The following is an 11104-nucleotide window of genomic DNA, read 5'->3' as shown; positions in this document are numbered from 1 at the left end:
GGCAAAGGAGCCAGGGAACCCCGAGAAGCACCTTGGTCGATGCCATCAGGCAAGATGAGCAGGGACAGGACCTCACGATGAGAGGGTGAGATAGAGAGCCCGAGTGGAGCTGTCTGGTGGGTCACCTGAGATGGTAAAGGTGCACCATTAACCACCCTAATGGTCAGAGGTTGAGGCAGTAACACCAGTGGAATAGCATGTTTCTGGGCGAAGGTCGAGGATATAAAGTTCCCTTCGGCCCCGGAATCCATGGTAACCTCTGCCTCCCAGATGGATGCCCCACTATCTAAAGTGCCCCGGAATACCGGTTTAGGGGAAAAGGGTTGCCTATTGGACTGACCACCACCTACGGCCACTGGACGTAGTTGTTTTTTCGAGCGCTGTGGATACGTGCTAGCCGAATGACCAAACTGTCGGCACTGATAGCAACGTACGGAGCTTCGCATGGGACGTGGCTTGGGGCCGGTGCGAGACACCTCCATAGGTTCGGAGGATGAGAGCTCCTGTGCAGGATCTCTTAGCGGCTCAGTGAAGGTGGGAGCCAAATTAACCCTACGTCTGGATTGTGCAAGTTCCAGCCCGCGCTCCATAAACCGGAGGTCAGTGTGAGTGGAGATGGCAATCAGTTCCTCCAGACTTGTGGGAACCTCTCTGGTAGCTAGAGCATCTTTGACGTGCTCAGCCAACCCACTCCAAAATACCGGGACTAATGCTTTGTCTGGCCACTCTAATTCGGAAGTCAATGTCCGGAACCGGACGGCATAATGGCTAACCGAGAGCGACCCCTGTGTTAGGGATAATAATTGGAGTGAGGTATCGTGCGTGATCCGTGGTCCCAAAAAGACCTGCTTCAGGGCCGCGAGGAGCTGAGCAGCACCTTGAACCACGGGATCATCACGTTCCCACAATGGTGTAGCCCACTGTAATGCCCTGCCAGACAGCAATGAGACGATAAACCCCACCTTAGCCCACTCTGTAGGGAACCACGCAGCCAGCAAATCAAGCTGAATAGAGCACTGGCTCACGAATCCCCTACAGTTGGCACTGTCACCCGAGAACTTGTCGGGAAGCAGGAGGCGAGAGATTGTCGGCGTGGGCAAAAGGGCGGGCACACGTGAGACAGCCTCAGCGACTGTCTGGGCAGCAGCTCTCAATAGCCGCCAACCTGCTCTCCAGCTGCTGAATGTAGCACTGCAGCTGCTGAAGGTCTGCCATTACCAGCCAGACCCTGGCGCTAGTGTAATGTTAGGGACGGCGGAACGCACCAAATAAAAATAATGGGAGGTGCGCTCGCCGTCCGGGGTCCACCGTGCGGTAGGTGATAAGACCGCTGCTGGACAATGGCAGACTAGCTAGGAGGGGGAGCACTACACTCGGGTTAGCGTCACACGAGGTGCTAGGCGCAGCTCTGTTACTGGCACAGAGACGCCCTAGAGGAAATAAGGCGTACGCGCCGGACCTGTTAACCTCACAGGCTGCCGGCGTGTGGCGTCGCAGCCGCGAACGCCAAGAGATGCTGCTGACTGCAGCGCGGCGTAAACTGAGGCCGCTTAACGTCAGTGCCAGGGAAGCGGTCACTGACGGATGCTAGTGTAAGGTATGGTAGCTCAGTGGCGCATAGCTAGCCACTACCTGGTGCTGACTAAACCAACACTCTGTCACCATTCGTAATATCCGAGGGTAGGGGTTTCAAATAAGTCAGTCACCAGACACATGCATCCATCACCATTCACACATAGCATAAGTCTACACTAGCGCATGGCCGAGCCGCCATGTGGGCTTTTTATAGCCATGCGCTTCCGAGACCTTCCAGTACTTTGGGAAGGACCAATCAGATCCGACGCAGGACCTGTGCATGTGACCCCTGCTCTCCACTAAGAGGTCATCTTGTGGGCATGCCCAGTAGCACGGCGAGAGGACTTAGCCTCTGGAGCGGTTACCTGCAAAGCATGTTGCGCTACCTTTGCTGCACCAGAGGTGGCAGCAACATCCAGACTCACAGAGCGGGTCTGAGCAGGACGCCTGGATCGCCAAGATTGCTGAGCAGAACCCTGAGCGGTCAGAGGGGAATGGGAGACTGCTGGATGTATGGCTCTGGATTCCTGCTGTGCAGAGTCAGAAATCCAACACCTAACATAGGGGCTTTGTATACGGCGTTCACAAACTAATACAGGTAAATCTACGCTCTAGGAGGGAAAAGGTGCTCCGTCCAAGTCTCTCTTTAAGAAGAACTGTACAGCCACATAATGGGTATTTCTACATTCAGCAGGAATTGTGGGACACATTTTGGTGCCATTCTTACCCATTTCCCTTTGTGAAAATGTAAAATCTGGGGTTAAAACAAAATTTTTTGGTAAAAATGTAATTACTTTTTTCTTCACTGCCCAATGGTATAAAATTATGAGACACACCTGTGCTGGCACCTCAGGGGCTCTGCCAATGTGACATGGCACCCTCAAACTAGTGCAGAAAAATCTGCACTGTAATATGGCGCTCTTTCCCTTTTGAGCTTTGCACTGTGCCTCAAAAGAATGTTTTCGACCACATATGGGCTATCAGCATACTCAGGAGAAATTGCACAATATATTATGGGGTCCATTTTCTCCTGCTACCCTTGTGATACTAAAAAATTTGGGGCTAAAAAAAGTTGTTAGAAAAATTTGATTTATTTTCACGGCTAAACTTCTGTGAAGCACCTGGGGGTTCAAGGTGCTCACCACACATTCAGATACATTCATTGAGAGGTCTAGTTCCCAAAATGGTGTAACTTGTGGGGGATTCCCACTGTTTAAAGGGAACCTGTCACCAGGTTAGGCCGATATAAGATACGGCCATCACCTTTCAGGACTTCTATACAACATTCTATAATGCTGTACATTATATCTGCCCCCAACCCGACCTATAAGAGAAGAAAAATAAGTTTTATTATACTCTCCTGTGGGGCGGTCCGGTCCGAGGGGTGTCGCTCTTCTTGATCCAGCGCCTCCCATCTTATGATTGTAGCTCTCCTTCTTTGTTCGTGTGGCTGACGCATCACTGCATCATCCACACAGTCTCCCCGCCATCGCAGTCCTGTGCAGACGTACTTCTCTGACCTGTTCAGGGCTGAGCAAAGTGCTGCAGTGTGCAGATGCCGGGAAAGGACAGAAAGGCCCAGCACCTGCACATTGCAGTACTTTGCTCAGCCCTGAACAGGTTAGAGAAGTATGCCTGCGCAGAATCGCAATGACGAGGAGCCTATGTAGATGATGCAGCGATGCATCATCCACAAGAAGCAAGCAGGAGGGCAGCGATCATAAGATGGGAGGCGCTGGACAAAGGACAGTGACACCCCTCGAACCGCCCCGCAGGAGTATAATAAAAGTTATTTTTCTCCTCTTCCAGGTCGGATCGGGGGCTTTTCTACAGCATTATAGAATGTTGTATATCAGCCATGAAAGGTGATGGCCGTAACTCACATCAGCCAAGTCTGGTGACTCTAAAACTTAACATGACACTTTCAGACTATTCCATCAAAGTCTGTGTTCCAAAACGCCACTGTTTCCTTTCTGAGCCCTGCCATGCCCCAAACAGTCGTTTTCCCTCACATGAGGTATTCTGCATACTCAGGAGAACTGGCAACAAATTTTGGGGTCCATTTTCTCCAGTTACCTTGAGAAAATAAAAAGTATGGGAGCAGCCCTGCATCTCTGCGCCTCCAGCCCTGAGCCTCTGCAGCTCTGAGCCTCTGCAACCCTGTCTCTCCAGCTCTGAGCCTCCGCAGCTCTGTAGCCCTGTGCCTCTGCAGCTCTGTGTCTCTCCAGCTCTGAGCCTCTGTGTTTCTCCAGCTCTGAGCCTCTGCGGCTCTGTGTCTCTCCAGGTCTGAGCCTCTGTGTCTCTCCAGGTCTGAGCCTCTGCGGCTCTGTATCTCTCCAGGTCTGAGCCTCTGCGGCTCTGTGTCTCTCCAGGTCTGAGCCTCTGCGGCTCTGTATCTCTCCAGCTCTGAGCCTCTGCGGCTGTGTCTCTCCAGCTCTGAGCCTCTGCGGCTCTCCAGCTCTGAGCCTCTGCGGCTCTGTGTCTCTCCAGCTCTGAGCCTCTGCGGCCCTGTGTCTCTCCAGCTCTGAGCCTCTGCGGCTCTGTGTCTCTCCAGCTCTGAGCCTCTGCGGCTCTGTGTCTCTCCAGCTCTGAGCCTCTGCGGCTCTGTGTCTCTCCAGCTCTGAGCCTCTGCGGCTCTGTGTCTCTCCAGCTCTGAGCCTCTGCGGCTCTGTGTCTCTCCAGCTCTGAGCCTCTGCGGCTCTGTGTCTCTCCAGCTCTGAGCCTCTGCGGCTCTGTGTCTCTCCAGCTCTGAGCCTCTGCGGCTCTGTGTCTCTCCAGCTCTGAGCCTCTGCGGCTCTGTGTCTCTCCAGCTCTGAGCCTCTGCGGCTCTGTGTCTCTCCAGCTCTGAGCCTCTGCGGCTCTGTGTCTCTCCAGCTCTGAGCCTCTGCGGCTCTGTGTCTCTCCAGCTCTGAGCCTCTGCGGCTCTGTGTCTCTCCAGCTCTGAGCCTCTGCGGCCCTGTGTCTCCAGCTCTGAGCCTCTGTAGCACTGTATCTCTCCAGATCTGTCTCTCTCCAGCTCTGAGCCTCTGCGGCTGTGTCTCCAGCTCTGAGCCTCTGCAGCACTGTATCTCTCCAGATCTGTGTCTCTCCAGCTCTGAGCCTCTGCAGCCCTATGTCTCCAGCTCTGAGCCTCTGCAGCACTGTATCTCTCCAGATCTGTGTCTCTCCAGCTCTGAGCCTCTGCGGCTCTGTGTCTCTCCAGCTCTGAGCCTCTGTGTCTCTCCAGCTCTGAGCCTCTGCGGCTCTGTGTCTCTCCAGCTCTGAGCCTCTGCGGCTCTGTGTCTCTCCAGCTCTGAGCCTCTGCGGCTCTGTGTCTCTCCAGCTCTGAGCCTCTGCGGCTCTGTGTCTCTCCAGCTCTGAGCCTCTGCGGCTCTGTGTCTCTCCAGCTCTGAGCCTCTGCGGCCCTGTGTCTCTCCAGCTCTGAGCCTCTGTAGCACTGTATCTCTCCAGATCTGTCTCTCTCCAGCTCTGAGCCTCTGCGGCTGTGTCTCCAGCTCTGAGCCTCTGCAGCACTGTATCTCTCCAGATCTGTGTCTCTCCAGCTCTGAGCCTCTGCAGCCCTATGTCTCCAGCTATGAGCCTCTGCAGCACTGTGTCTCCAGCTCTGAGCCTCTGCAGCACTGTATCACTCCAGATCTGTGTCTCTCCAGCTCTGAGCCTCTGCAGCCCTGTGTCTCCAGCTCTGAGCCTCTGCGGCTCTGTGTCTCCAGCTCTGAGCCTCTGCAGCTCTGTGTCTCCAGCTCTGAGCCTCTGCAGCACTGTATCTCTCCAGATCTGTGTCTCTCCAGCGCTGAGCCTCTGCTGCCCTGTGTCTCTCCAGCTCTGAGCCTCTGCAGCCATCACTGGGGGAAAGGCAGTATCAACCCTATAAATACACGTGCTTCAGGCGCCCCCTAGTGGCGGTGGCTGGTTCTGCTATCGGTCACCTTCCCTGGACACTGACGTTTCTACAGCCGCTGATCCGAGGGTCATGTTATTTGAGGAACATAGAGAAAGGCCGAATTTATCAGCGTAAACCTGTGCACCCTCTACAGAACGGAAAAGGAAGGGTTACACACTACATGTATAATACCTGGTGTGATTGTGGACGGTTCGTTGTGTTAATAAAGTTATTGTACCCGGAAGTGAATGATTGGGTGAGTGCCATGCCATTGTGACTTTACTTGGTAGGAAGAACGGAGGCTTGTGGGTAAGAGACAGGTGCTGGTGTCCTTGGAGCCGGTGGAGCATGCCGGGGCTCGGAGTGTGGAGAGGGCTCTTCCAGCGGGCGGTGGTGAGGCGGCGGAGCATGCACTCTGCCCCGGCAGGAGGGCGGGAGGGCGCGGGCAGCAGCGCGGCGTTTGACCCCTCAGTGCTGCAGTTCCTGGTCTGCCCCCTCTCCAGGAAGGCTCTGAGGTAACTCGCCAGCCGGGTGCAGCCATGAAAGAGCGCCCATAATACTGCGTGTTCTCATACGGACCGCACGGTGACCAGTGCAATGCATAGGCTATGTGCACACGTAGTTTTTGGTGTGCGGATTTTGGAGAGAAAACCGCAGGTAAATCCGCAGGACAAAAGTCCTTCGGTTTATCTGCGGTTTTGCCTGCGGTTTTACACCTCATAATGGATGAGGTGTAAAACTGCCGCGTTTCTGCACCAAACAATTGACATGCTGCGGATTGTAAACTGCGCGGAAAAATCCACAGCATGTGCACAGCGTCTTTTTTTAATTTCCATAGGAAATAAAGGTACTGTACAACGCAGCAGAAACGCTGCGGAACCACAGCAGAATCCGCACCGTGTGCACATACCCATAGGCCACGGTCAGTATTTTACCTCAGGAATGAGTGATAAATCCAGCAGTGGTGACGTGTCTCTATTATACTTTTCCTCTCGTTGTTCCCCTCCTGGTCTTGGGCTTACAGATACTGAGGTAAAACACTGACAGTATGAACCAATGTTCCACCTGTAATAAAAAATAAAATCTGCACGTGTCCTGTATTCCAGCCCGGAGTCAGCCAGTGTAGGGGCTTGTTCACACCAGTGTACGGTCCTGTGCAGTGAGTGTGGACTCGCGGCTCCAGGACCAATGTCATTCAGTCCAGATGAAGGCTTTCCTCCCTGACAAGTGACGCCGCCTGCTCCAGTTTCTTCTGTGTCAGATGAGTCTTGTATACAAGTGTATGGGTGCACTCAAAAATATCAGATTGTACACGAGCCGCCATATAACATCCGATTACTTTTTTTGGTGTGCTTGCCCCTTTTTTTTTTCCCTTAAAGCACCAACATTTTTTCCTTATTGCTGCGCTGGAGCGGTGCTATAAACTTACCAGCTGCCATCATCGGCTCTTCCTGGCGCCGTACCCGTCTCGTGTCTCCATTTTGCGACTGTAACTTCTGACTGGCCAAAAGTCCGAGGTAACGGTCACAAGCTCTCAGTGGAAGTCTGTGAGGGCCTCCTGACTCTCATAGACTTGCACTGAGTTGTGGCTTCGATAGCAAACACTGGAGCGATCCGGCAGGTCACAACAGCCGACCGTAACAGTACTGCTAACAGTACAAGACGGCAGCTGGTAAGTAAGAGATACGGGCAGGGAACTTGCGTTAGTGACACCCCTCTATTGCTGAAATAAAGAATACTAGTGCTTTAATAATTTTCTGTAGCGAGCCGGTAAAAAAGGCACGTAAAGATGCCGATGCCCTTTTTTTAGTGGAACCCAATTGTTTCTGCTCTAAAAAAAGCAATGCCAAATGTGCACCAAAAATGCATAGAAATCACATAACGAAACAACAATTATCTGAACAGATTGCTATTGTGTGGGGGAAATAAAAGCAGCATTGTTGCACATGGGAATATGATTTAACCCCTTAGTGACGGAGCCAATTTTTTTAAATCTGAACAGTGTCAGTTTATGTGGTAATAACTCTGGAACACTTCAACAAATCCCAGTGATATTGATTGTTTTTTCATGACACATTATACGTTATGGTAATGCTAAATTTAGGTCGATATGTTTTGTGTTTATTTATACAACACATCAGAAATGTGGAAAATGTTAAAATAGCAATTTTCAAACTTTGATTATCCCTTTAATCCAGATAGTCATACCACAGCAAAACATTAATAAATAACATTTCCCTCATGTCGGCTTTACATCAACACCATTTGTAAAATGTTCTTTTATTTTGTTAGCATTTTAGGAGGTTTAAAAATATAGCAGTAATTTTTTTAATTTTTCAAGGAAATTTATTAAATTTATTTTTTTTTTTAGGGACCTATCCCTGTTTGAAGTGACTTTGGGGGTCCCATATATTGGGAAACCCCCAAAAGTTATACCATTTTAAAAACAGCACCCTCTGACATATTGAAAACTGCATAAAATTGCTTGAAAGGTTGCCAAATTTTCTGCAATTTATAGTTGCACAAAAAAATCCAACTTTTGGCAGTTTTACAATAATCCCAGTCAGTTCTGACAACTTGTTGAAAAGTGGATGGAGCTGAGGCTGGATGGGGTGTAAGCAAGTGCACCCTACAATTCATCATACTTTATAGTGGGGTAAACTATGACAATGTATGCCAACCTCTGACTGGCATACATTTCTGCCTCTGGTGCACTGAACGATGTGCCACTTTTATGAATTTGGTGCATTTATCTCTATCGTAACATTCAAAAGTGGTGTACAAGATTTCAGTCTTAAGATAACCTGTCAGGCAATTCATGCTGTCAAAACTGAGGGCAGCTTGAATCAGAGCCTCGCTGCACGATTGCAGCCTGATTTTATTATTGTAATCCAAAAAGGGGCCACATATCCAAAGATTAAGGACACTATAAGATAGTTATAATCAAAATTTACAATTTTATTAAGGACACCAAAGGACACATTAAAAACAATATATGACAACACATAGTAAAAAAGCAAAATACAGGGGGAGTGAACCCACACGTACTTTATATTGAAATATAGTGTTAATCCATGTTATATATAGAAATGTTGGCCGATAAATAAATAAATATATATATATATATATATATATATATATATATATAAAAAAAAAAATATATAGAAATAAAGTGCAATGCACATATGAAACACATATGAAATACTTTGGAGTGTGGGGTGGCAGTGACGGCACGTATATGATGAATCCTGGTTAGTACTTGAAACTTTTCCCTATGTTTAATTAGATTGTGGGATTTACCTTATGCACCTTTTTGGCTAATATCTATTTTATATGTGCACTGCACTATATTATTTATCGGCCAACACGTCTATATATAACATATTGGAATGGATTAACACTATATTTCAATATAAAGTACGTGCTGGTTCACTCCCCCTGTATTTTGCTTTTTTACTATGTGCTGTCTTATATTATGTTTTTAATGTGTCCTTTGGTGTCCTTAATAAAATTGTAAATTTTGATAATAACTATCTTATAGTGTCTTTAATTTTTGGATTTGTGGCCCCTTTTTGGATTATAATGTTCTATGGCTATATCATTTGATTATGTATTAGGTTTTCTATACTCCTATTTTGTTGGCTAAGTGATTTAGTATTGTGTAACATGTTGACATGTTGCGGCTTTTTTTTTTTTTTTAAATGTACATTGACAATCCGGGGACTATAAGGAGAGAAGAGATGAGATTAGTCCGGTTCCGGACAAATCTTTCCATCACTGCTAGTGGTGACGGGTCTTCCTACGTACATGCAAGGGAGAGACCTGACAATCATTTTCAGCATTGCTGGCTAGAGTCAGACTAGCATGGTCCCATGACCTTCATAGTATATTGTCTCTGAAACACCAGAGTTATTCAGAGAATATTCCTAGCTGCAATTGTGCAGCCCATTTTTGATTCATGAATGCTTGTAGTTCGGGCAGCAAAAATCGCCTCACAGGATCTCTAATGAATTTGGGCCTAAGAGTGTTTTTTTATGATATTATAGGATATATGGTATTTACGTCTTGGCAAAAATTGAAGTTGGGCATTATAATTATTTTAGAAAATAGATATCAGTACTCTAGGAAGGTATTATGGCTGTGTGCAGCTTTCGCTATTGTAATTTTATGGGAGTTGTATAATATTAGTGTCACTCATTTCAATCCTCATGTATATATGATAGACATCTCACTAAAACCCTGTTTTTATATTCCAGGTATAATGAATCTACTAACGAACTAATTAACGAGGAGCTTGGTATTGCTTATCTTATAGTAGATGGGATACCCAATATGATTCCTCAGGATGCTCGGATGATTAACAAAGACCAGACGACAAAGGAATCTGATGACACACAGCAGTAGCATTCTGGAGGAAGGTGTTGCCAACCTTGAAGCCATGTTTCTATCTCTCCCCACACTGACTGTGCTCGTGCCTCTGTTATCACTCTCTGGAATCCTTTATTCGGCCTCAGTTGATGCTGATTTTCCCAAGGGATGTACCAGCATGTCAAGTGTGTGTTTTTACAGTCTGCTGCTGCCCATCACTCTTCCTGTCTATGTGTTTTTTCATCTGTGGACATGGATGGGACTCAAGCTTTTCAGACATAATTAAACCATATTGTGATCTGTGAGTGAGATCAGTTTTCTTTCTTGGAAACCAGTCACAACAATTTATTCTCTTATAATATTTATAAACCTTCTGCGATCCCAGTTCTCAAGAACTTCTACAATATTCTATCATGGGGGACAATATGTAATCAGAGCTCAGAATCATCCGTCTCCCTTAGGAGCCATCCGAAAGGAGAGAGCTGTACCTGTACATTGCTTGGTCGGAAGTGACACTTGGCAGAGAAAAAAACACTCCCAAGATTGCTACTTCAGGGCTGTAGCCCCTTCGTTCTGGAATATTAAAGTGTGTTATTTCTATCTTTTTTCCTCGGGAGCACACCACTCCTCTGCCTCTGGACTTCCTGGTTGTGTGTGTGTGGGGGTGCAGTCCTGATTGACAACTCAGACCAGAGATATTGCTGCTCTCTGGTCTCCATATTTGTGCTTCCACGCTGTTACATGAGACATCTTTGCCTCTGCAGCATTGAAAATGCAGTTGTACTGAAGCTGGCCGGGATTAGGAGCTAACAAAGTACCCCTGTGATCCTGGCTGGCTTTATGGCAATGCTTATAATTTCAAAGGGGGGCCACCATCATTTAAGCCTGGAACTTCCACATCCAGATATGGTTATGACATATTAGATACATGTCATCATGTGATGATTGTGTGGAAACTCTTAAAAAGGGGTTGTCTTATAAAGAAAGTGATTTTAAGGCATGGATGCGCTTAATAAAAAAAAAAATGTTGACCTATTTATCTTTCAGCACAGATTGCTGTCTGTCTGCCCTGGAAGCCATTTCTGTTCGGAATTAACAGGACTGTTGCAGCCTGAGATTGGCTGCAGTGGTCTGGAAACTAGAAGAGCATCTCTCATCTAGTCACCTGGCCACTGAAGCGGTTTTGTTTCTTGCAAATGGAACAGATATTGCTTTTGCAGCCAACGCATACCTCTCAGTCTGTTGGAAGGTGAGTATGCAACAAGTTTTTATTTTAAGCCC

The 11104-nt window shown here is 47.8% G+C and overlaps 1 protein-coding gene across 2 annotated transcripts; it reads left to right on the top strand.

The window, feature by feature from the left end:
• The first annotated feature begins 5618 nt into the window (after positions 1-5618).
• Positions 5619-10858, top strand: PIGY (phosphatidylinositol glycan anchor biosynthesis class Y). Of its 2 annotated transcripts, none has more exons than XM_073590946.1 (2): positions 5619-5711; positions 9712-10858. In XM_073590946.1, the coding sequence occupies exon 2, from the start codon at positions 9843-9845 to the stop codon at positions 10107-10109; it is 267 nt and encodes an 88-aa protein (XP_073447047.1). In that variant the 5' UTR covers positions 5619-5711; positions 9712-9842; the 3' UTR covers positions 10110-10858. The 2 variants fall into 2 exon arrangements, with proteins under 2 accessions (XP_073447047.1, XP_073447038.1); XM_073590937.1 differs by having other exon boundaries at positions 5702-5764.
• The last annotated feature ends 246 nt before the right edge of the window (positions 10859-11104 follow it).

Source organism: Dendrobates tinctorius, unplaced genomic scaffold (assembly GCF_039654945.1).
Source record: "Dendrobates tinctorius isolate UK_male_01 unplaced genomic scaffold, ASM3965494v1 ptg000011l, whole genome shotgun sequence".
Classification (NCBI taxonomy): domain Eukaryota; kingdom Metazoa; phylum Chordata; class Amphibia; order Anura; family Dendrobatidae; genus Dendrobates; species Dendrobates tinctorius.
This window is presented reverse-complemented; position numbering and strand designations above follow the sequence as displayed.

Coding starts and splice junctions, on each gene's coding strand:
- PIGY (XM_073590946.1), top strand. CDS start 9,843: ATGACACACAGCAGTAGCATTCTGGAGGAAGGTGTTGCCAACCTTGAA.